Genomic DNA, 27,167 nt, shown 5'->3' on the forward strand with positions numbered 1-27,167 from the left:
CAAACGCTATTTTCTAAAGCTGTCCACATTACTGTGTATTCAAATAACCAAACTGGAATACAGTTTGGAATTAGTTTTGCATGTGCAATACTAATATTGTACAGATTTATGAATAATACATACTGTATACTGAAACTCCTCTGACTGAGTAGTGGAAAAGCACATTCACGTGTAAACAAAAAATATCCTCTTCCTAATATCTGTGTATGTTTTCGTCATTGTCCTGTACAGCTCTCTGATGGGGTTTTGGGTCGTACCACATGCTGTTAGGTATCATGACCGAGGTTTTACTCCATATGCCCAGGAGCTACTTTGGAAACAGTATATTCAGGGAATACACATCGGTGAGAGCTATGCACCACCATTATCCTAAACATCTCGTCACTGATTGTGGAAACAGCGGTAGTGATGGCTATGAATATAAAGTAACAACTCTCGTAATCATCATCATCCTTATCTATTTTACTCATGAATAATCAGAGCCCATCCATGTGGATATTACGAGTTATACATACTATGAGTATTGTGCGAATGAGGAGTTTCAATGCATTGTATTAAAAATGCCACAATTCCCTTAATTTTTTTCCATAAACTACTCCAGCAAATTAATGCACAAAGCAGTCAAATTTACTCTCTCTTTATGGTCATCTTGTGCATGTTTGAAAACCCTCCCTTAATTTTCACAAGATTAAGCACGGGCAATTTAACCCCTTATTTAATGTACACATTTGAAATTAAAATATTCTTATATCATCACGGTCATCATTCATTATCGCCACATTCAGCCGTTAACCTCTCTCTTGCATTTCACAAATCCTACTGGAATATTTCTCAAAGCACACACTTGCCACAAATCATTCAAAGTTTGGTGTGCGAATGGCAGCAGTTTTGCACAAAATTTCCACTGCACTAGACAAACTCTTAATTAAGGGATATTTAAAATGTTGGCCATGGCATTGGCACATGATGCCTCATCTTTGAAAACAAAGGCACATGGGGTTTAATACCTCGGTATTCGACAGATGGTGTATTCAGATAAAGCCACAGAAATTAGCAGGTGGTGGGATTCAAACCATGGCATTCATGCGTACCGGCTTGGTGGCAAGAATGCCAAGTAGTTGGTGTATCCAGCGCCGTGCTCAGGAAAGCTATGTCCGGACTAAACATTTCTTTAAAAAAATACTGTGCAAAGTGAATTAAGAAAATGTGATGTGTCCCGCTGATTAAAATTTCAAGCAGATGTCTTCTTGAGATATTTTCAGACACAAAAAGATCTGCGGATGAGCATTAAAATATGGTGAACAAAAGCATCTGTTTTTATTAAATATTAAATTTGTATTGATTTATACACGTTTTTATATGTGTAAGGAATGAAAAATGGCCACATGAATTGAACGTTTGGGATGAAAAGTTGCTTCGTAAGGTTTGTCTTTTTGCATTGTAACATCGCAATTGCAGCTTGTTTTTAACTTTTTTTCGAGGGTTTTGTCGTCTGAACTAGGTAGTGAGTGGATGGTTACATAAATGGTTATGGATGAGCATGGCAATAATTGTACAAAGGTTCATTGAAATCACAGTTCTAAGTGTTGCCCTGTTAAGTTTTTCACATTATTATTACAATTCACGAAAGACAGCCAATTGTTTTGAGAATTAGACACCAAAAAAATCAGTGGAACCCAAACATTTGACCCATTTTTTAGAAGCCCCATGGTTATGTGCAAATCGCATAACATCATAATTGCATTGCTGTCAAGTGAATATACTGTACTGGTAATAAAGTAAAAGAGTGTTTCGATTTAAAGCTTTCGTGACTGCAGGGATTCATCTTCTTGGTTCTTTCGGTAAAGTCACGTAGAAGGGAAATAATAAAATAATAAAATAAAACATAATAAAATACAATTCTCACGACGTTTCGGCCACAGACGCTGTCTTTCCGACAGACCTGTTCTTCACCTGAGGACGGCTGCTTGCGTTGTGGCCGAAACGTCGTGAGAATTGTATTTTATTATGTTTATTTGTATTATTTTATTATTTCCCTTCTACGTGACTTTACCGAAAGAACCAAGAAGATACAATAGTGTTTTGAACGTGCAAACGTTCATCCAATAGCTCGTAGGCAAACGGTTCTTGGCTGTATTTTTACATTTGTCGACTTTATTCAGAATTCAGCCGTGTAAATTCACGAGACAGCACAGAAAACAGTGACTGGAATTATATTGCTCGAAATTTTCCGCAAAAAAAAATGACAGGCAACAGTTAGGGAGGTAAAGTACTGACAGTAAAAGGAAAGGCCTATTAACTGGTCTTTGGTGTGTGTCCCTCTGCTGGATATCCTTCCAGGTTTGACATGATTAGGCCTCTATAAAGTGTTGCGTGGCAGCAATTTGGCAGTACATTACTGAGCTTGCTGTAGTGTTTTTAAAGTTATATAATAGTGCAATATTTCCTATCTAACAGGTAATTTCCTCTCGAGCAGCGGCTGCTATATCCAGCCCATAATACAGCAGTCCAAAATCTAGGCTGACATTTGTTTAAATAAAAAATTGGTCTCATAAGTTCGTCACACGGTGGGGTTTGATGGATGATGGGCAAAACCCGCATGTAGAGGGCCCCCATCCACAAGAACACCAGCAACCCCAGCGTAGAGCCTGACCACTTTCCACATTTGTCCTGGCTTGCATGACGACCACACTTTCCCAACTCACCGATCTCCATGGTCATGAAGCGTTTTGGAGAGCTGGACTGTGAGTGTGGTGATGGGATTTGGAGGGGTTTTTTCATGTCATCTTCAAAACATGGGTCAAGCCCGATTGAAGGTTGTTGTGATTATGCTCGCTGAAGACGTGGCTTGTATGAAGCCCCATTGATACAAATTCACTGTACTGCATACGCTCTGAAATATATCAAAATACAGCATTCATGAAAATTATACAACCGCTTTCAGAGGCATTAATGGGACAAACAATGATTGTGTGCTGCCTCGTTAGTGGTGGTAAATCTTAATGCTGTTTAGAGTTGTGAATTATAAGTAAAAGTTACAGCTTTGTCCAGAGAAGCTGCTCCGGCTGCAGATTGTTGTATTTTGCCACATGCACCCTTTGCATTGTATTGTCGTGCTCGTATATAATGTACTGGCAGGTCGGAAACGTCGAGGAATCTGTCTATGGGATGGATGCAATTTACAGTCTGATTGCAACCGAGTAACGCAAAATTGGAAACTCTTTTTCAAAGTGCACCTGCTGTCTCGCTTTGATCAAGCACGTACAGCCACTAACACAACCTGTGTGCATTCACGTTGCTTTCTCATTGGACACCGTTACCAGCATAAACCAATTTAGCAGCACATGCATTTATATATAGACAAATACTTTGGCATGATAGGAATGTGGACCTTGACTCGTACATTTAAGTGCAACGTTGTGTTGCAATATATATAACTGGTTGTGTTCAGACTTTTCACTTCGTGTAAGTGTTATTATCTTCTGGTCGTGTGGTCAGTTTTGTTGTATTTGTTTAAAAGTTGTAATGTCATTGTGGTTCCAATGGAACTGCGCTACACTCATGTGCATATGTTCACAGAACACGTGGATACAATCAAAATTGGAACCTTAGACAACAACACTCTCGCATGTAACAAATCAGCGCGCATCTATGATTATAGCCTTTCCTTCCAATAAAAAAAGCTTCTAAATCCTGAATTAGAATTTTCACAGAGCAGAAAGTTGTAAAATGTTACACTTGGCATATTCAACCGGGGGAAGAATGAGTGTGCATACGTAATTAGATGACTAGGAGCTAAAGTATCCCATCTGTCTTGAAAAATGCAACTGTGTACAAGGTCACATTTGATAAAAGCCACTCTGCATTGGTAATGCACACAAGAAAACACGAATTTGGCCCCACGATGTGATTAAGCCTTGGCACCAGGCCGTATGCAATTGCTGTCTGGTGGCTCCTTAGTCAAGCATCCGTGGAGCCACGGTAATACAGAGTAGTGGCTATTGCAAATTAAACCACGCACTTTCGGTTGGTTTTTATGTTAAGTGTAATTGGCATTAAATATGACCCAATTTACTATTTAATGGGTCAGCTGAAGAGCATAGATTTAATAGAAAAAAAAGTGGACACGTTTTACAGTTTATTTACACAGTAATACATTAAGAACTAATTTTTACAGATTTGTTACGTAAACAAACGACTTCATAAACCGTATTAAATGCATCTGCTCTTGTAAGTAATCAATTGTATGTTTTAATTCAAGGTGAGCCCTAAATCCTGCGCTCACGCGGGTCTGCAGCTACAGCAATAGTAACTTCTCACCAGCTAGGAAATGCAACAGAGAAGAATGACCATTGCTCAAGGGATCTTTCGGCCGATGCATTCCATAGTCCTGCATTCGGCAATTGCTCAAGCATCTTGTCGGATAACTTGTAGTTGAGAATTACAGTACAGTATATGCATGAATATAAAAATTTGTGCAGATAAAAATGCGCAATTTTCAAATGTATTTTATGGCAAATGTTGTGTGGGGGGTGAATCTTGTAATCGAGTGGGTGTGAGTGAAACCATACTTTGGAACTCTATTGACTCCAGGCACAAGTTTGGGGTATGTCTCAACTTCCGGAGCATTTTACAATCTGGAGAATACAGTGTGTGTGTATATATAATGCATAACATGCAGCGATTTAAAATGACAGTTCTAATTTCTGAAGAAATCTGTCCTTGACTCAAGACTTGTCCTTCCCTATATGTCTCATTGACTGCAACCGCAAACTCTCTGAATAGAAAAAGTTCTAAAAAGATTCCGCACTCATTCATTCACTGCACGGTGTCCTGCCCTTTATCCCGAGATACCATTTCCCAAGATTATACCTCACTTCGTAGAAGGCAAGCTGGGTAATGTGGCCGAGTGGTAGCACATTTTCCGATTATTGCAGAGGTCTGTGGTTCGATTCCAGAAGCTGCCCTTGGTTAATATTGTGGTAGTATTTACCAAAAATATGCACCGGCTGCTTCGTTGCGGATATTAAATATCCCCTGATGTCATTCGAAAAAGAATAGGCCATGTGTGCCAGCGTTGTGATCCAAGTGTGAAAAATTACTTAATTGGGTCAAACCGCGGAGCAACATTGTACCATATTGGCCGACTTTACTCGTCTGTGAAATATAGTGCCTCTTTCCACTTTATCAAGTGTGAATTATAAAATGTACTAGATTACTGTAAATTATAGCAACATTGTATCATATTGGCCGACTTTACTTGTCTGTGAAATATAGTGCCTCCGAAATAACCCTCCACTTTAAGAAGTGTGAATTATAAAATGTACTAAATTATTCTAAATTATCTACGTGCGTTAGGGGTGAAAAAAAACCTACGCAGACAGAATGAGTTTTAAAATAAGCTTATTCCGTGCAGGATTTCTGTTAACATATCGGTACATGGAGTAGTGCATCACACCAGAAATTCAATGTTATATAAAAGCAGATAAAGGTGCAACCCTCTCATGTATTGCTCATGCTACTGCTGGCAGAAGTGGCTTCCACAAGCCGGAGTTCTGAAGAGAGTTTATGGCCTACTCTGCGATGCTGTCCATAGCTCTTGGAAGAGGAGGTAGTATCCTCGATTTACCTTACCACACGTGACCTGGCAACCGACGTAACTGTGGTATACCCATTTATGCTGCTGGGTGGACAGAGGCGGAGGAGTTTTAAGAAACTTGCACGATGGTTTCAACTTCCGTGCGGGGAGATATAACTGACGACCTCTGTTTGGATTGCAAGTTGGGTGTGCTAACCATTACACCACAGCAGCATCTAATGTTATATTAATATACAAATGGAAAACATCAATATAGAAACAGGACATACTAACTTTCAAGGTTTTACTGACCTTAAATTACAAATATCTTAATTGTAATAGTTTTGTTACCCTACCTTGAGCATTATAGTTTTTAATATCACTATTGTTTTGCATTTATATAATTACAGTATTTGATCTAAATACATTTGGCGACTCTAATTTAATAGTAAAGAAATGATCTGCATCAACGATAAATAAAAAAAAACACTTAAAAAACAACTATTGTCTTTATAAATGTATAATTCCGGAAACCACCTATCTCCTTGAGTTATATTCGGTTGTGTTGAATAATTTGCGTCATAATCAACGTTTTTGGGTTTAGATCGCGTTATTTATAAATGTGTCGTAACCCTCCACCACCCGACACGGCCAATCAGTAAAAAAGTGTCACGTTGACAAAAGACAAATAGTTCGCTGCTTTAGCCCTAAAGCCCTAAAGCAGTGAACTGTTTGTCTTTTGTCAACGTGACACTTTTTTTACTGATTGGCCGTGTCGGGTGGTGGAGGGTTACGACACATTTATAAATAACGCGATCTAAACCCAAAAACGTTGATTATGAATAATATTGGTCGCGAAAGCCTGCTACGTGTTAAAATAATTTGCGTGCTGGCTTACCGATAATTATTTTGTTGTTTCTCTTTCAGGAAGCTGCTGTGTTTGGGTAATTGAGTTTTTCATCGCTCCGAGGAAACTGTTATTTGGCCAAGGACGCGTGCCAGGAGGGAGTTGGATTGTGTTTTCATGGCACTCTTGCCTTGTCTGATGGAATTTGAGTCACAGTTGGCAATGTTGCCATTCTGAATGGCCATTGCGAAACCCATCTCAAAGAGGAAAAGCGAAGAAAGAATGGACATTCTTCTCAACTCTGCTGCAAGTCATCTTTTCGTTTGCTGACACTTGAAAGGAACTCCTCAACCGTCCAGACGTGTGCATCTTTCAAATAATGCAATACACACGGAAAGATTGCTGCGAAATACAGCACCCTCTGAATTTATAACATCTAAAACACTTACAGTTGTATATTGCTGAATCTTCTACAAATAAAAACCATTCATCAACAACCTTATGTACAGGCCTCAGGAATAAATTGTCTTAAACCACGGAGGATTACGCCTGTATAGTTGACATCCCTTCATTTTGTCTGCAGGGGAGGTACAACAGACCTTGGGACAAAAGTATTGACATGAATAAACTGGTTTTTAAAGTTTGCAACTTTGAAACATTTTCCTTCAGATGACGACTTCAATCAGAATCGACTGGATCAGTTTTCCTACCCTGGATGATTCATGAGGGACGTTTCTGTGCTTTCTATTGTTGACTGGCATTTCTGTGTTTTTACTTTTGGAGAAAGCAAAGCCCTTTGGGAGTTAAAAAAAACATAATTTTGAAAAGTGGGAAACTGCATCTGCTTTGTAAAGTTTGCAATACATCTAGCATGACGATTAGGTGTACCGTGTGCAACATTTTTCTTTACGTTATCAAGTCAGAATTAAATTTTCCATTTGTTATTTATTTGATGGTTTAGATAGATAAAAGGAACATTTTCATTTCAGAAAAAAAATCCCATCCCACTGGAAACGCGGAGAAAGAGAAGTCGGAGCAATGAAACGCATGATGAGGATTCAAAAAACGTCATTCGTTATTCTCGAGCACAGGCGCGCTGCTTCGTGGCGTGGAAGAATATCTCTCCTGCGTCTGATTTCCATTTCCCTGCTCGCACTGTGGCCTTCAGGCGCATCTGTACATGCACAGGTATCATTCAGCAGTCCGTACCAGTGGCAAAAAGGTACGTACGCTGGTCGGCAACGTGCACTCCTGCACCGTCACGACTCCTGTATTGTTACGCTCTGACAGGTGAACACATCACTGTTTTCATTTGTGTTCCGATTTCCATTGCTGCACCTGCAAGAATGCCTTCTATAGTTCTTGTGAACAAGTATGTCCAGTTGGAGAGTTCCATTTACGTGGCTTTTTCAGAGTCCTTGACATTTCGAACTCCGTAGTAAACTGAACAGTGATTTTCTTTTTCTCTTGCAAGAGCATATTTTTTATGACCATGGAATTGTGGTAAAGATTGTTAAAAAAATCATTTTCAATAGAAAATATTATATAAACAAATATAACTAGTCAACGAATAATCAAAACCGTGTGTGAAACCATCCCCAATGGTTTGTTTGGGGATGTAAGGAGAATGCAATCGGCTGGTAAAGTGTTTAAAATTCAGTGCAATTAAGATGTTGCTTCGAAATTCTGTGTCTGCATGCTAATCTTTAAATGTGCTAATCAGTGTGGGGCTAGGAATGTGCAGAGTTGATTGAAGTATTGCAACCTTACGTGTTCATTTTTTTAAAAACAACTATCACCATGGCTGATGGTGACATTCATGGGTTGAATAGGGAATTGAATGAGTTTGAAAAATCCTATACCTTTTAACATTCGTTTCTAGTTTCCCTCGAGTAATGCCTGTGCCATTGTATACTGCACTTTGTCAATGTGGATTTTTTGCTTTAGCTGCTACAATGTAAAATATTGCCTGTGTTGACTGTTTCCTCAAACGCATCAAAATAGTATTTCTTGGCTGTTGGAGTAAAATGCGCTTCTAGACACTGATAATTAATGATGAATGAAGATGGATTGCTGGTTTTGATGTTTCAGCCTTTCGGTGTGTTCATTAAAAAAACACCAAAAACCTTGATAAATCAATTGTGGTTATAGCACCGCTAATTGGAAGCATTTATTAAGGTTCTTGTCACTCCACAGACTATAAGAAATGAGTTATGACTTAGCTCTGAGAGCACTGCCATCATGCTGGGAACTAATCATAATGCATAATTCCCCTAACATTTCCACATTATACAGCACAGCATTAAAATAAAAAAGAAACTCAAGATTGAAAACTTGAAAAAAAAAATTACGGAGCAAACGGGCGAGAAGCTATTCACGATGCCTTTTCCAAAATTACAGTGTGGAAAAGTGGTGTTAAACAAAACAAAAAGAGAAAAAACCGTGCCGGCGAACGCACAAGCGCTAGCATACATCAGCTCACCGGACGGTAACCCTTTGTCGCCCGTGGCAGCGGATTGCATTGCCGTGAAATGCATTCACCTTCTCGCTGGGAAATTGCCTTGGAGCGTGTGTTCGTGAGATAAACTCATCGCAGCCGCTCGACACTTTGCAACGGCCCCGCGTGCCGCAGCCACAGTTTAGAAAAACGCTTTGGGAAAAGAAAACAAAATTAGATAAGCAAGTGAAGGTAGCAGCTCCTAATCGCACAACGCGACGTCAGCCTTTTGAGGAAGAGGCCTAGAACTTGGTTAAGCACTCTTAGGTACTTTTCGGTAAAGTCACGTAGGTAAAAAATAAAATTAAAATTAATAAAAGTAAAATAAAATAAAAAATCACGACGTTTCGGAGGCAACACAATTCTTCGTCTTCAGGTGGAACCGTCACAGCACGATTTTTTTTTTACCTACGTGACTTTACAGGTGTTGTGCATGCCGTGGATGGGAATGAACGTGCGGGGTAATCTGACACTCTCTCGCAGAGATTCTTTGCCCGTCTTTCTCTGTAGCCTCAAGTCAAGGGGGGAATCGAGAAGACTTGTGGTTGTTAGAAATAAATAAATAACGCCGCCAAACGTCTGTTTCTTTGCACCTGAACGGCTTTGTGGCGTTGCACCGATGGACCCAGAGCAAGCGTCGGTATTGACGAGGGGAGGCGGATAAGGAGAACTGCACGGGGACTTATAAGGAAGCAGATTACGGGCTCTGACGCTATTATGGAGGTTTAATGGATTTGAATTTTAATTAGCCATCAGCAAATGTTAAAAGACGAGTTCATTTTGGATATAATTAAACTTTACAACTCTCGGGAAAAAAAGTAAAGCTTTAGAAACAGGTTCTTTTTTTCTTCTTGGTTCTTTCGGTAAATTCACGTAGAATGGAAATAATAAAATAATAAAAATAAAACATAATAAAATAATTCTCACGACGTTTCGGCCAAAACACAAGCAGCCGTCCTCAGGTGGAGAACAGGTCTGTCGAGAAGACAGAGTCTGAATGACACATCCCAGGCTTGGAGCGTCTATTTAAGCTGGGATGGAGGGGGGAAGAGCGCCTTGACAAAATAATTTGCATATCAAGAGGAATTTAGCATATTTATGGGAAATGCAGATATGCGATTAGTACTACTTGTGAAATGCGTAGGAGGTTTGGCGGGGGGTTTAAAGTCATATTATGCCCGTGCATTATGCAGGATTAGCAGCATCAAAGGGAGGGGATAGGGGTAACATTAATAAAGGGAAAGAATGTTAATAGTATGTAGCTGCAGTAACTAAACCACCACGTAAACAACTAAAGTATAAACTACATAGTATCATCAGTATACTAAATATACTCTCCAATAAGCTGAGCTACTAACAGTAAGTAATACATTACAATTCTACGTCGCAAAAATATGATATGCTTCCAGCTAAACTTTATTCTCTTACATCACACCGGTCTACACCATACTATATACTGCAGTATATATAGTAAGATGAATCCCTGCAGTCACGAAAGCTTTAAATCGAAGGTTATTTTTGTCTGCAGTGCATGTTAAATGTGTAAACATATAAATAGGCATTCAATGTATTCAAAAGCTACGGCAGATGTCCAGAAACTTAAGCCACCCTTGATTGAAGCATTTGGCTTTGTCAGGGGGCTGCTGTGATCGTAAGTACGCACGAGAATTTCCGTGACATTTGTCTTCCGGATCAACCTTTGTGTGTAAGCAGCAGAGGCTGCAGTCGTGGTGTGCAAAGCCACGTGTACAAGCCCACTGAAATGCTACCACATCGATGCCGGGAGTGGAGTTATATTCGTAGGTTAACTTGGGGTTAAGCATGGTCAGATTTCACAACAACCACTGGACTTTCAAAAAGTCCACTACGATCCGCATGTGAGCCTCGGGAGAAGCTTCAAGGAGCCTCAATCACTGTTAGAAATTGTGCTGTTTGCTTTATTCGCTGCTGTTTATATTCCGTACAGGCCTGCCACAGAGGCCGTGGGGAAGTGCGTGACAAATGTGCAAATACACTCTTGCCAGGTGCAACCTTTTCTCCTTTTACCGTGGAAAATGAAAGTGTGTTCACCCGTTCCTTGTCGTAAAAATATGCGACGAGGATGGAAGGTACATGAATGTGGAGAAACCCGAGGGAATGACCGCCAGTTTTTAGATTATTTGGCAACATTAGCATGCTGTCATTTTTTATAATATCATGGTAAAAACACGTTTTTTACGAGAGCTTTCAAACCCAGGCCTTTGATGTCAATGTAGATAGTCATAACAATCGGTTTTTATGAATATGATTTGGTCAAAAGCAAGATTATTTGGTTTGTGGCTATGGCTTATGCTGTTGGCATTTGTCCTACGGAATTATAATAATGTAGCTTTTGTTTGTATGTTTTAAAGATTGCTTCGAAAACATTAAAATGCGGTCTCAGAGACATGTTATTTTAGTTTATGCCTTTTATTACACATGAGTGATTAACGTAGTAATTACATTACATTAATTAATTGATGAATGGTGTTTGAATTATATTTGTTAATGTATTCATTGGCGAATTAATTGAGTTGTTTAATTAGTTAATGCATTTGTTTTCAGACGCATCTCTTTTTTCCCAGGATAGCTCTGTCAACGCACAATCAAACTTTTGGCATTGTATAGTTTCCATATTAGTAGGTTCTGCTCTGTGTCTATATGCATCACTAATTTATTTTGAACAATTAATTTAGGAATCGCGTAATATATGAAGGCTTGCATAAGTGCATCATGTCGAAGGATATCACTGGTCAACAAAAAAAACATTTTTTTTATGGCCTGGACCTTTGCAGCTGTTTTAGACTAATTTCAGGGTGCTGATTCCAAATCTGATCTCAGATTTGCTCTATCACATCTCATTTTTATGCTATCGGCATACCCCATTTTCATTGATTTTACCTGAAATTAACTCTGTCACTAATGATTGCAAGTTGTTGCGAGTCAATGACTGCTTTAGTATTAAAATATGGTGCTGTATTTTTAGGATAGTGTGTTTATAATATCATTGTATGTAGATATCCAAATTTATTTAATATTTTTCTTCTGCAGTTTTTATTGAAAATGCAATATTTGATATCTCAAAAACCTGATGTGATAGACAAAAACCAATGCCAGATTTGGAATCAGCACCCCAAAATTACCTTAACACCGTTGGAATATCTTATGCCAGAAAAGGCGTGTTGACCAGTGTATTTAATCGGCTCAAAAAAATGCAGCACAGAAAATCGGGTCTCCTGAGATGGACCATACTTTCAGTACCAAATCCACTGATGCGGATAGGATGCCAAGAATCATCCAATATTTAAACAAACACTTTAAATAAATAATTGCCAGAGTAATATTCTTTTGTTTTAATATCAATGATGTGAAGAACGTTTGCATAAAATACAAATAAAGAGCAGTTTCAGCGATTAACATTTGTATGTATCTCTCTGCCCCCGCCCCTTCTGCCTATTTAAGGCCACTCAACAGAGACGATCTCCCTCTCTGTACCTGTGTTACTCTCTCTCTATGTATCTTGGTGATATCTGTCTGCTTATATGTCTGTCTATAGTTTTTCTGGTTAGAATTTTTTGTTGCTATTTCATTTATACCTGATGATGATTGCTTGTGTTGCAATCGAAACGTCGTGATTTTTATTTTTATTTTATTTTACTTTTATTAATTTTATTTTTTTACCTACGTGACTTTACCGAAAAAACCTAAGAATATGAATCCTTGCAGTCACGAAAGCTTCAAATGTTGAACCTTTTTCGCACCGTATGTAGCCAACCGTGATAACCAGAGGTACGGGAAAAGGACAATAAAATAATATCTATCTGCAAATTCATGCAGACAGAAATGCGATGTAACTATAATAACATTTTTTTTATATAGCTAGGCAGCTGCTATATCACACACGTGACTATTATTTTTACATAAACATATACTGGACTGAGTTTAAATTAAATAAACCACTTTGCGATCCTTATCTCTGCAGAAGCATTACATTTTTTAAGCCTATTTCCCTAATGGCCTTCCGGGCTCATGTTAACCAGCAGCATTGTTTGACAACGTAAACTCTAAACAAGTTTTTTTTTATCTTCTTGGGCTCAGTGTGGAAATCGGTGTTTGAAGCAAAACACTTCCGATTTTACCAGATGATATGGTAAGTGTCACTTTTGCTATCAAAATGAAAACAGACATTTTATTTTGGAATATGACAGGGTGGAGGGTAAATCTATGTCATTACGGACGACCTGCCGTACCGGCGCTCGGTGATCTTTAATAGCGAGTCGAGACGTGCAGATATTGCCACAAAACGGGGGGAGGAGAGGGCCGGGACTGGACAATTGTCTTGGTCAAATTAGCCACCAGCAATAGCTGCTACACGATAAGATAGGGGTTAGATGCAAATAAGCAACACTCTTTCAACCTGAAGGAAATACAAACATTATTACGTTCAACGGCTAGATCTAATATATATAAGCTAATACTTTGAACATTGCCTGGATGACGCATTGAATTAAACAAGCATTCAATTGTGCCTATGAAGACGTGCTCATACACAGTAATGTATTAAACTTACGCCAAAATTGTGAGCTGGATGCACACATGCACATGTATTGAAATCATTCAGATTTACGTAAGACACGCACGTTGAAAAATGTGCTGAATGAGTGTGCACGGTTTAAATTGGCACAGAAAGACCCGGCAAACAATGTCAGCCATGCTCCCAAAGAAACGTATTAGTGCTAGGAGTAGACATCATTTTTTACAGTGGTACTTTAATATGCTCGACTCACAACTCTTATCACGCCACAGCACCCTTATTCTTACACTTTAAATGGGCACATTGGATCAATATGTAACACCCTGCAGCATGTTGCCTGTACCATGAGGATGTTTTGAGTATTGAATTCACCAAATCCCACCAGGGATACCATCTACTTCCAATCAGTGTGCATGCGAGAATGGAAAAATACACCGAGGGCACGTGGCCAATGTCGGGATGTGATGTGCGCGTGTGTGTGGATCGGCAGCATTGGGGGCAAATGTTGCACGGCGAGCCGTTGATGGCACACAGAGAACCGCTGCTAATGGCCCTGAGGCCTGAGCTGTTCCGTCTGTTGCTGCACGAGTTGCAGCAGCAACAACACCGCCACACTATGCCTCAATCAAAGACATCTTGGATGCATGCAAAACCAGCAAAGTGCTAAGCCACGAAGCCTGCACTCAACACCCGCATGTGAAGGGCGTGCAAATGAAGTCTAGGTTTTCCTGGCAGTCAACGTTCAGAAGGAGAGCTGTTTCTTTGGATCGTGCGTGCCAATGTGTTCGTACAGGCTGAACGAAGTGCATGGGGAAATTGTACTTGATTAACAAAGCGTTTTGTAAGAAATGTGTTCTAAGAAGTACTGTACTGTAGATGTTTCGAAGGGCACTGGCTGATAGTGCTTTTACTGCGACGTGGTTTTCTTCTCCCTTTTCTTTTTTGCAATGCAAAGCCCTGTGGTGGTCTTAACGATACTTCTAGGGGCCATCAACATGCATTGAGGCACACGCGAATCAAGTGCATGATCATACATCATGCTTCGTATAGACATATGATTTGTAAGCGTTTTATTTTTCATACACCTTATGTATCTCAAATGACAGCTGCTGCGTCTGCTTAATAAGGTTGGACAAGTTCTAAGCGAGTGTGTAAAGCTTTGCAGCATAAGGGATAATAATCGGCGGTTTGACACTGGAGAAAGAAACCCGTAATTGCAATGGCTGTATTCTCAATAATTCCACTCTGTGATAATACATTTTGAACTATGAAAGGACTTCCCTTATGATAATTTAATGATCTACTCACTGCGACTTAAGCCAATTAGTTTTTCTTCTTCTTTCTCTATAGAAATACATTTGCATGAATCCCAGAACATTTAATGCTTTTCCATGGTGGCAATTAACATTTCTTTGCATTAACACCACTACAACTGCAATGCGTGCGTGGAAGCTGCAGGTATCTTTCTTTACCTTGGGCATTTTACTACTCACCGTGTGCCGATTAGGCGGTATACTGTGTGGCACAAAAGGCTTGCAAATTAATAAATAAAAAGCAACTAGATTTGCATTCATGTCTGAGAGTTGCACTATACACATGTCATCAGGCTCGGTGCTCTGTAATCAATCAATTGGAGCCTAATTTGAATGTATTCATCTTAATTAATGCATACGTGTTTTTGAAGTCGCCCTGTAAAATTGCTGTTTGCGTGTGTTTTTTTTTCTCTCTCTCCGTAATATAATAATGCAAGCACATAAATCTCAAAGTGTCCTCGAGGAAAATGGCTTTCATAAAGAACATGATGTGACACAAACTAAAGTTCTTGATTGCACCTGAAAGTTGAACCTCTTTTACTCTCAAAGCTTTTACACTCTTGCTCATTTAGTCTCCGGCATTAGCCCGGTAAGGGATGGCCAAGGTCAAGACTACTAAAACTGATGGATTTAATAAAACAAAAACATTAATTTAATTATGGCGGTCTCTATGGTGGTGCCAGTGGAACTGCTTCTGAGAAATGATGTGCTTGGAAAATGTGAGCAAGCCAACAGGGTCAGCCGACAAGGAGATCCAAGAAAGGTCAACAGAGTATGCTGCAATCTGAATATCCATTGACTGAAGCGTGCACAAATGTACTGCGACGTGCAAATATGTTCAGCAGCGAAATACATTTGTTCAACGCTCCTTTATTGAACCTGTTTGTTGATGCAAAGCTGATTTTGTTCAACACGATGGGCACACTGTTGTCGGGTAAAGTAGGAAGAGCAGTGACAATAACTCTTTGATGTAGCACAACAATAGTGGCGTTCATCGGCACGGATGCCAAATGTGCCATTAAAGCAGCGTCGCTCTTAGGAGAACTTAGTAAAACTCCGATTAGCATCGCAACGTGCGAAAACCACAATGCCAGCTCAACGCGACTGATTCCACTTACAAGTGTGCTCTGCAGTTGTTGTTTTGTCGTTATTGTTATTTAAAGCTACATCAATGTGCCATTAGCAACAGCAAGTGTTTTTGTGACCCCCCCCCAACTAAATTCAACCTAATGCATTTCAAGTGTGCAGACAAAAGGAATGTGTGTATACAGGAAATATATATAAAAAAACGGTAATCCAAGTATATTTGTAGTTTAGAAGTTTATGGCTAATATATATAAACATATTCTTTGGGTCTTTCGGTAAAGCCACGTAGATAGAAAAATAATTTAAAAATAAAAATATCACGACGTTTCGATCGCAACACAAGCAATCGTCATCGGGTGAAAAATATAGTGGGAGAGCTGCTGAGGCAGGATGTTATATCGGTTTGAGATGGGTGTAGCCCAAGGGTAAGTGGGCGGGGCTAGAGATGGAATTTGCGTGTAAATGTAAGATCGGAGAGCTGATGTACTTCCACGACTACGAATCTGTGGGATCTGGCAGAGTGTGGAAGGCATCGACAAAGACTGTTGGCACAAACGCTTGTATGTCTATTTTCCTAATTGATAGGTCAATATATATACGGGAGTTGATGGTAGCCCATCTGATATCTTCACCATTTAACTTTGGTGTTCCGCCAGGATCTGTATTCTCTCCAACATTATTTCTTCTCTTCACTAAGGGCTTATTAGCTTTTACTCACGCTGCAGTCCACTTCCTTTGCAGATGAGAGAACAATTCAGGCATCGTTCTCATTTAAATCAAAGGCTGAAAGTATGAGACACTTAGCGGCCCAACACGCAGACATTTCCCAACAAATCATCAACTGACTTGAATCCAATAATACAATAAGTCGCTGGGTTGCGGGAAGTCCCGACTTACGGAAATCCGACTTTCCGGGAATGCTCCCATTAATAATGTAAAAAAACACCGTCAATTTGCGGACATGTTTTTCCATTTGGTTACGTGGGCACACTCACAGTGAAGTTGCGGCGAGTTCGCAGATGAGTAGCGCGGAGCGAGGCGTAAGGCGGCCCCGCTCCACCAAAACGCCGATCCCGGCCTTCACTCGGATTCAGGAAAATTGGAATTTCTTTGTAGCGTCACGTCAATCTTTTCTTTCATTTTTAGAAGTTTCTTTCACGATTTCGATTTAAAGCTTTCGTGACTGCAGGGATTCATCTTCTTGGTTCTTTCGGTAAAGTCACGTAGAATGGAAATAATAAAATAATAAAAATACAACATAATAAAATAATTCTCACGACGTTCCGGCCACAACGCAAGCAGCCGTCCTCAGGTGAAGAATAGGTCTTTCAGGTTAAGAATAGGTCTGTCGAGAAGACAGAGTCATTCTGAGGTCGGCTGCTTGCGTTGTGGCCGAAACGTCGTGAGAATTGTTTTATTATGTTTTATTCAACCAGGCTATGCGTTAATTGTGTGTTGACCGACCCTCTGTGTTGTATTACATTACATTTCGATATTTTACTAGGTTATTTAATTTTAGTGTGTCCTCCTGATTTTCAGGCTTACTTGCCGTGCAGCACCACGTCTGTTGACCACTCATTGATATGCACATTTTTTCTCTAACCCCCCTTCCTTCTCTCTGCCTCCGCCTCCCCCCTGTCTATTTAAGGCCACCCCACAGAGACGATCACCCCTCTCTGTTACCTGTGTTGCTCCCGCTATGTATCTTGGTGATATCTGTCTGCTAATATGTCTGTCTATAGTTTTCTGGTTAGATTTTATGTCGCTATTTCATTATACCTGATGATGATTGCTTGTGTTGCAATCGAAACGTCGTATTCTATTATTTAATTTAATTTATTATTTTATCTTTAGACGTGACTTAACCGAAAGAACCAAATAATAATTCCTGCAGTCACGAAAGTTCTAAAATTAAGATGGAATTTCTTTGTAGCGTCACGTCAATCTTTTCTTTCATTTTTAGAAGTTTCTTTCACGATTTCGATTTAAAGCTTTCGTGACTGCAGGGATTCATCTTCTTGGTTCTTTCGGTAAAGTCACGTAGAATGGAAATAATAAAATAATAAAAATAAAACATAATAAAATAATTCTCACGACGTTCCGGCCACAACGCAAGCAGCCGTCCTCAGGTGAAGAATAGGTCTTTCAGGTTAAGAATAGGTCTGTCGAGAAGACAGATTCATTCTGAGGACGGCTGCTTGCGTTGTGGCCGAAACGTCGTGAGAATTGTTTCATTATGTTTTATTTATATTATTTTATTATTTCCATTCTACGTGACTTTACCGAAAGAACCAAGATGATTTCTTTCACGAGTTAGTTATTTACCGTACGCACTTTATTTAGCACAATTACACTTCAATTGCTTATTGTCTCGGCCAATAGCGATCGAAGAAGTCTCGGGCCTAGCCTCGTGCACGCTAAATGAACATTTGGAAGCGACCGCTTTCTGTTCACAATTAATACTAACATGTTTCGTGGCAGTCATCGTAGGAAGTGCAGAGCGTATCAACAGCGATACGATACACGCAGCGATAGAACACGGATGACAGCGCGATACGGTACTGAGAGAAAGCGAACTAACAGGGAGGCACCATTAAATTTCGATTTAAAGCTTTCGTGACTGCAGGGATTCATCTTCTTGGTTCTTTCGGTAAAGTCACGTAGAAGGGAAGTAATAAAATAATAAAAATAAAATATAATAGAATTACTCTCACGATGTTTCGGCCACAACGCAAGCAGCCGTCCTCAGGTGAAAACCAGGTCCGTCGAGGCGACAGAGTCTGAATGTTGTGGCCGAAACATCGTGAGAATAATTTTATTATGTTTTATTTTTATTATTTTATTACTTCCCTACTACGTGACTTTACCGAAGAATCAAGAAGAGGGAGGCACCACTATTTCCGACTATCGGATTTTATCTTGATTATAATCTTGATTTTCGGGGAAAATTGTTTAGTTCAGAAAAATCGGGCTACTGATCGTTTTCGGGAACCTAACCCTTCCATAACCGGGGGACTGCCTGTACAGTTCTTAATTGTGATGACGAAAACCTGGTCAGGTAAAAATGACAATAGTCGGTTAATGATAACATTACATAGGGCTTGCAATTCCACAGTTCCTATGATCATATGTAATAATGAGATCCTTGTCAAAAATCTGCTTGACGCTGCAAACTTTTGATATGTATGCATGTTGAACTTCTTTTGCACCGTACATAGCCAACCGCACTTATCGGAGGTGCGGAGAAAGGACGAAAAATGTAACAAAGCGGCTCTAAAAAAATGAGTTTTCAGTCTAGATTTAAAAGTGCGTATCTCCAGTTGCTTCCTAATATCGGAAGGAAGAGCATCCCACGTGGCCGCAGAAGCGCATCTGAAAGCGTGTGATGCAGTGACCGTCTTTGTTTGATGACTTGCCAAAAGCCTGTCATGGAATAACTGCATTAGTCATCTGGCTAAGGATGCATTGGAGAATCTAGGTTTTCTTTTCCATGTCAAATCCTCCGTCGTTAACTGGGAAAAAGCATGACCTGCAATACAAAACACAAATTTGTCCTTAGCTGAAACTTTCTAAATACTGACTCAAACTCATTTGTGAGTTCTCTAAAGACGTGACCATGTAAACAATATATTGATTAGAAATGAGAAAAACAACAGCAGATATAAATTAATGCCAACATAAACAAATGACAGGTGCGTACTGCAACTATTGTATTAATAAAGAAACCAAGTTAAAAGCCACATTCATCACAAAAAAGAAAAGGCTGCGATGGTGATTTAGTTAGTGTGTACACTTAGGCACAAACTATTGATTTTGATCTGGAGATAAACACCACAACATTAGCCTTTCCATGCTTGTGTCCTGTTTTGATTAGTGCTGTATAATTCCCTGCATCGACCAGACGATTTATCTGATTTCCTCTCATGGCTGGCTTTGTGAGATTTCTCTTGTGTGTGTGCGCGTCGAGCAAGGGAGACAAACCCAGCATCTTAGGCTCAGTCTCGTGCGCCCTCATGGCATCGGAATCCTCACGACCGTGGTAAACCCAGCCGCAGGTAATTTGCAAGTCGATAAGGAAACAAAGCGTTGGTTTGTTTGGGGCCCATTTGCAGTTTTTGGAGTGGTATCTATCGGCTTCTTCAATAACAGGCAGCCATCAGTCGATCGATAGATAGCATTCACGTGTTTGTTACTTGCAGGCGTTGCGAACAGTGTCGCAATTTGACACGTGTTGTGACGCAGGGGAAACTAATGGCAACCACTATTTGTGGCTGTAGTAAATACACGGCAACGATTGCATGTAAATTCAGTTTTCAATCTTCAGATTGACTCTTTTTTAATATTCATTTTTCAGATGTTTAAATGAAATGTCTGGCTGCTTTAAGCTACACCAACTGTTTGTTTAATTCGCTGCTGGAAAGCGAAGTGCGTTTCGCTAACTGCCTATAATAATCAAGCAAAAAAAAATGAATGCTTTGGTTGCGACAGACTTTTGCATGTTTTAATTTAATTTTGTTTCTACTTGAACATTTCTCGAACATTTGTCGCTCGAGCGTAATTTGAGCGCAGCGTGGCATCTGTAATGTAGAAATAGCCAGCCCTTCATCATTTTAACGGTGACATGTAATGGCGTTGGCTCGGAGGCATATCAGAAGCTGGCGCGTCGCTAGAGGATTCCATTATATCGCTGGATTCCTTATCTGCACAACACAAATCCCTCTAGATGAGACCTCGAACGCTCACAAGAGACCGATCGAAAAGTTGTCTCTTTAGAAGCAAAGAGGTTGAATCTTGTGTTGCAGGTCAGTTGGATTTTTTTTGCGTAAATAGAATGCAGGGAATGCAGAGTTGTAAACAGCCTCCCCCCCCCCGTCCGTGACAATGGATGGGACCACAAATGTCCCAGAATATTTCACGTGGAACATTTCTGAGCATTTTAAAACGCAGAGGCTGTAATTGCTTTCGCGTGCAAGCTTTTCATAATGAAATCTTGCCGTTTTTTTGCTGCTTTCCTTTGTGAAACGTCAGAGCGACGCATTTATTATGCATATATATAGAATACGTGCGTCAACATAAACTCATTCACAGTTGCCGTGGTGTGCACTGACATGCAAGTTGAGTTTCCAGAGTCTTTGGCGTGTCCTTGGCATCGCATCGTCTCTACCAAGGTTGTGTTATTCCGTGAGCTTCAGATGCTTAATTAGACTCCGCTTCCCATTTCGGAGTTGCTGAGAAATGGTAACAAACTACGACTTCACCAACATTGCTATCCTCCCATCAGACAATCTATTGTCCACAATGTTTGCTCCTCTGCCAGACATGCCAGTGTATGGCAGTGCTCGCCCAAATGCAAATGCGATGGCTGGATGTTACTCTGGTTAGTATTCTTCAGGACTCACCCACTAAAACCTTTTTGGCAGCTGCAAATGTTGCACGTTCAAATGTGTGCCAATAAACATTAATATAATGATTACACCACGGTTCAGTGACTCGAACGACAAATATGCATTGCACAAATTAAATGCTTCTATTTTTCGGTGAATTATCTCGCCAGGGCCGGCAACAGATGTGATTAAGAGTGCCAATAGATCCAGCTGGCAGAGAGAGGGCATGGGAGCTGTGGAGAGTTGGATCGAGATAGTCACGGATTAATGGGATACACCCTCACTGGTTCGATTCGTCTCTGTGTAGTCCAGTGGGACGGTAGAATAAAGATGTCTAACTCGGAATTGTTGCGCAGGTGTAACAAGACAACATGCCTGTGACGATAGATTCTTATTATCAGCCTTTTGAAGGTGAAGACTGAACAAAGTGGCCTACTTGAATGTCAAATTTTAACAGAAACACAGAGGCACAAACAAAACACCTCTACGTAATTGTAACATTCCAGAGACGGATCCGACGGGGGCATTCGTTGTAAAATCGCCTTGCCTACGCCTCCTCCGTCCTTGGTGTCGTGACAAATGTTGCGGTGCATTCCTGCCTGAGAACGGATTTAAATGTGGTATGCTGAATGTGATTGATGCGTTTGGGTATCTAAATGGCTCAATGAATGTACAGTTCAATGAGAAGAGCTGCATACAAACTGCAGTGTAAGGCATAGCGGGAGGCATTATTCCTTTTTGCATCCAAATCCAGCGCCAATTAAATTTCAGACGGCAAACAACCTTTCATATGATTGTTCTGTGACGCACACACACGTAAAGCATAATTAAATATTTCAGCAATACAAATAGCCACTGCCATTGTAATGAATAGCCACAGTTTCTCTTTTCAGGCAAGACATCCTGCATTAGTCACGTAAGCGCTTCGGGTTTTTAGTGGCTTTCATTTGTTTTCACGATGTGAGCAACGGTTTTATTGCTTAAGCTTCATAACCCTACCCTAGGGACTTTACCACACACCGCCCTGTCAAAGGGAATGAAGGTTTGCTCCGGATGGCAACGTTGTGACAAGAGTGGGAATGCAAGGAACCTTTAAAATAATTGTTTATAAAGCACAACCGTGACCACAACGATGATCAGGGGCCCTGGAGGGACGGGTCTTGCGGTTGATTGTCAGCGCGGTCTCCGCATCGTATTCGCCGAGCGGAGCGTTGTGGGGTGGTGCTCTTCCGTATACCGAGCATTCACGTGTAGTTCAGCTTGCCTGAAAACGCTGACACCCGCTCTTCTTAAGGGTAGGCTTTTGTGCTCAAACTTCACTGCCTTTTTATGTAAATAGTATGTAAATGGGGTGCCGCGGTGGAAAGATGTTAACTTCCTCGCCTGGTCTACTGGAGTTCGTGGGTTCGATCCCATGGACCTGTATTTTTGGAGTTTGAATGTTTTCCCCGTGGCAACGTGGATTTTTCTCTGGGTCCTCCGGTTTTTTCCCTCCACTTATTATAAACGTGCGTTTAGAATATTTGGTTGCTATAAAGTTCCACGTAAAAAGCCACTTCGTTAAGCTATCACTTGTGGCCAGGTCGCTTCTGAAAGAGAGCTTTATCGCTCAGTGGGCCTTACCTGATGAAAATAAAATAAAAACATAAATATCCAGCCCTGTGCCACCACCACTTTCATCAACCTGCCCGCCCTCGCCAACCGATCAAACAGTCCGACTCGGAGCAAGGGAGGCTTTCATCCAAGAGTGGATTGACGAAGGGATGAAAATTGTGGGGCTATTTAAAACAATTATTGTGTTCAAATGTCTCTTGCAAGGATTGCAATGTCAGCCAAAGGAGGCAGAGAATATTTAATAAAATATTTTTTTCATCTTCTCATGTGACATTACCAGAGGGGCAAGTTTACCAGAATAAATAAATAGGCTGCTGGAAAAAACCCACGAGCCGAACATCATGTTCACGCAAGGACAATAGATAGAGCCATTGTGTTTCAGAGCAGCCCATGTCCAATACGAAATCACTGGAGCACGCACTTTAAAGTTTAGTCTTGTCGTGATAATGCAGCTTGTATAGCCACAGAAAGTGAATGCAATCCTTCTGTAAGGCTTATAAACGATTACCAGCACCAGCTCTCCCTTGCCTCGCCAGCTTCCTAGCAGACCCCGCCACCGACTGTTCCCCTCGGAAAGGTTTGTCTGCTCTGATGTTTAGTTCTAATTAGGGTTCTGCTCTTTGTAAAATATATAAAATAACACGATCAGCGTTGCAATGTAAATACGCAGTGTTCCGCATAATTAAACTATCTCATATAAAGATATTTAATAAAGCAATTAAGGAATTATTTCAATATAAGTTGTGTATAGATTTTTTTTATTCGGTTTTCCCTGTATAAATGTTTAAAATAAAAATTACGAGTTTGGAATGGTAAATTAAATAAAAAACTTGACCTCCAATAATGTATTGTATTAATGTAAGGCGAGTAGAATAGATAGGGGTTTCTCCTTTGCATATTCTTGGCAAAATGACCCAAGTTCAAGGTGTTCATCAAGAGTCTATCGCAGCCATGATTCTGCTCTTTGTTATCACAATTTACGTTACCATCCTGGCCATAACTACTACAATCGCAGTGTGGCGGAGCGTTTGCCATCACCAGGGAAACACACTAAGAGAGAAGTAGTTTCATAGCTGTACTATATTTAAGTGCTACATCAAAAAGCTAAATTATTTTGTTGAGCAAATAGCTTGCTGCACTTACAATATTTTTAGCTTTGTTTTTCAAAATAAAAATTTGCTTTTATTCATGCTTATTTGCCTGTGGGGTCTGCCTCGGATGGTCAAAATCAATCATTCATTGATTTTATTTATATAACGCAGCTTTGGTCAACCACCCTATTTCCTCCCTTTGCTATCGCCTCCTATCCTGCTTCCCCCTTCTATAATTTTCTGTATTCCCCCCACTCTGCAGATCACAGCTGGATAACATATGTAACCCCTTTGCAGGTGTGGGCAAGCAAACTACGGTTCTGTTCAGTGCAGTTAATGAAAATGCAAAAAGAAATACGAACAAAAATAGCTCGCAAAAAGTAATTACATTTTTCTAAGTGCTTAAATCTAACTCTGGGATATGGAATGGATAATAGCAAAGATCCTGCAACTGAGTGTTGGAGAGGCACTGCAGTATGATCAGTGCCTGCTTGATAACTCACTTGGCTTATTAGCAAAGAAAGGCAGCCGGGATTACTGCTCGCGTGCCTGTCCGGGTTCCCAGATGGTGATTAATCATGGCACTGCGGAGTACATCAATTGCAGTGGGTTAACGATTCCTAATAATGGACATATGGCCAATACTTTGCTAGCCCGAAGACCACTGCTTAGCGTGTGGTGATGATGATGATGATGGTGGTGGCAGTACTGTGTGCTCGGCGGTTTCGTGTGCAGAGGGTGCAAGGGAATGAGATGGCATGCGCTGTTGAGTCAAAGATCAGAGGCACGGAAGGAACGAGTTTGGATGGAGAACGGGTATTGCTGGAAACCCGCGGTCCCTTGGATCAATCTTGATAGGCTGCACGTATGATGGTTTTTTGTTGTTGTTGCTCAGTACACGCATGCACTGCCCTCTCGCCTTTACCGTCTGATATGTGACATTGTATTAAAATCCCACGACGTCTATTATGTTCTCCTGCCAAGGGGTGGGGGGGGGAAACCCCTGGCAATCAATCAAGACCGATGGACAAACATCCACGGCCATGTTTAAACAGTCATTGCCGATGACATTGGGTGGGTGAGCCTTGTGTTTGCCCAGCACTCCATTGGAGGTCATTGTGACAATGCAAAAAAACTAGAGGGGGCTGCGTGTTCTTGAAATCTGTCTCTTCACGGACTCGTATTGTCTCCCCAGCCTTTGTTTCAACATCATCCATTCGTCGTCGTCGTGATTTTATTGTATTTGTTTTTATTATTTTTTTTATTAACTTTTATTAATTTTAATTTCATTTTTTTACCTACGTGACTTTACCGAAAGAACTAAGAGTATGAATCCTTGCAGTCACGAAAGCTTCACATCTAGAATCATCCTCTCTATTGCGCATTCTTCAGAGATCATCTCTGCTCAGCTTTTATTCGTTTTTCTCTTGCGTGGTGATTGTCTCTGTACATCTTCATGGTTGCCTTCCCTTCATGCCCATTCTCAGTTGGATATGAACACTAAAGCTTCGTGTATGCCATATGGCATTTATCTCATATTTTAACGTGACATCTTCCTTGTAGTGTGACTATACATACGAGCTTAATGCTAAATAATAATAATAATAGCAATGATCATAAAATCGGCTGATGTGCAGGTGCTAGGGGGGATTATTGCATTGCAGGATCGTGAGAGATGATGGGAGCTTGGGTGAGCCCTTCATCCAGCAGTGGATTGACAATGGCTGATGATGCTAATTCTGAATCGTAATCACATATTTGTAATTTTTCCGCTGATAAATATTCCTCTAATGTACGTATTTCAAAGCAAACTTGTGTAGTGATATAGTTAATGAAATTAATGAATGATTTTAATCATTGTAATTTACAGTACAGTACCGTATTATATTTACTCTGTCCATGAGAAATGCTTGCGTCCCAATATCATTTATTGAATTCCACATGCGTCCTGATTTTTGTTTTCTTAAAGTTGCAGATAAAAAGGTTCCGTGGGTATTGTGATTACACACGAATGCACAAATTACAGAAACGTCAACAAAACCCCTCATAATGCACACACGAGTATTTATTTAGCCCTATTTGCAGATTTACAGATGCATGGAGTAGTGCGCAAGCTTGTTATTAATGTTCACGGAGTCAATTTAATATTAAAAGAGTTCATTAACCTGTGGTTCATGAAGATCTATTATTTTCTGCCTCTGATGGACCACTGCCTACCCGAGCATTATTGCTCTGAGCAGGAGATGAAGGAGGAGGTACGGTGAAGCTATGTATGCTGTTCAAGGCTCGGAATGAATTACAGACGAGATGAGTGTGGCTTTGAGGGCCGAGATCGTGGTTTCAACATTGAGCCCTGGGGTTTAATAGTTAAGACCACATCTGTGCTTGTGCTCATGTGGTCTCTGTTGCTTGCAAATGTATTTTAGTACCCTGGAGTCTTTGCGACATTTTAAAGGTTTTTCAAATTTTCCAAAGATTTATATGAAATGCATTTGGTGAAATGTGCAACCGTTTCATGGATGTTGTCACCTTTGGTGGTTTCCAAATGGCGATTCGACATTGCTCGGAGAATTACAAAACTCAGACGTGCCAAAAATGCCGATGATTGAAATCGTAAAAATATTGTCCAATGAACATAATTCTGGGGCAAATGCACTCGAGAGCTAAAGGGGGAAAAAAAAGTTGGCATCCACGCATCCATCAGCATTCTTGAAACTTTTAGTGAAGCCCCGAAGCATGTGAGGTGTGACAAATAGCAGCTGCAGTCAAGCTCACAAAAAGGAAACTGGAAACATAATTTGGGGTACAACTATACCTATTCCATTAATTGTTCATAAGAAAATTCGAAATTCCTCCAAAAAAAACGATTGGGAAAGAAATGGTGAGTGAAAGGACTGGCCACGTGGGCACGATATTACCCTTCACAGTGGCAGCTTTTATGCCACAAGTTGAAAATCTAAAGCTTTGGACAAGCATTTCATTATTAAAGGAAAAAAATATATATATAAATTTGGGAATGTGTAATATATTGCAGAATATAATATATCACAAAGTTAACACACTGCATTTCTTAAGTCACCTTTCCTATGAAGCTAAAATACATCCATCAACCCATTCATGATCATTTATCTCAGTGGTAAAAGCAATTTTGTAACAAAAATAAATTGGGAGGGTGGGGGGATTTTGATGTGCCAGAGAAATGCAG

At 40.2% G+C, this 27,167-nt stretch overlaps 1 protein-coding gene across 1 annotated transcript in view; it reads left to right on the top strand.

Moving 5' to 3' along the window:
- The window catches only part of LOC144727088 (thrombospondin type-1 domain-containing protein 7A-like), a 221,603-nt gene that overhangs the window by 55,747 nt on the left and 138,689 nt on the right, over nt 1–27,167 (top strand). Inside the window, exons 2-3 of the mRNA XM_078605833.1 lie at nt 6,506–7,013; nt 7,415–7,647. Of these exons, the coding sequence (XP_078461959.1) occupies nt 7,464–7,647 (184 nt within the window). The 5' untranslated portion in view covers nt 6,506–7,013; nt 7,415–7,463. The remainder of the gene's footprint in view (nt 1–6,505; nt 7,014–7,414; nt 7,648–27,167) is intronic.

The sequence above is a fragment of the Lampetra planeri genome, chromosome 2, assembly GCF_965212315.1.
Source record: "Lampetra planeri chromosome 2, kcLamPlan1.2.h2, whole genome shotgun sequence".
NCBI lineage: Eukaryota > Metazoa > Chordata > Hyperoartia > Petromyzontiformes > Petromyzontidae > Lampetra > Lampetra planeri.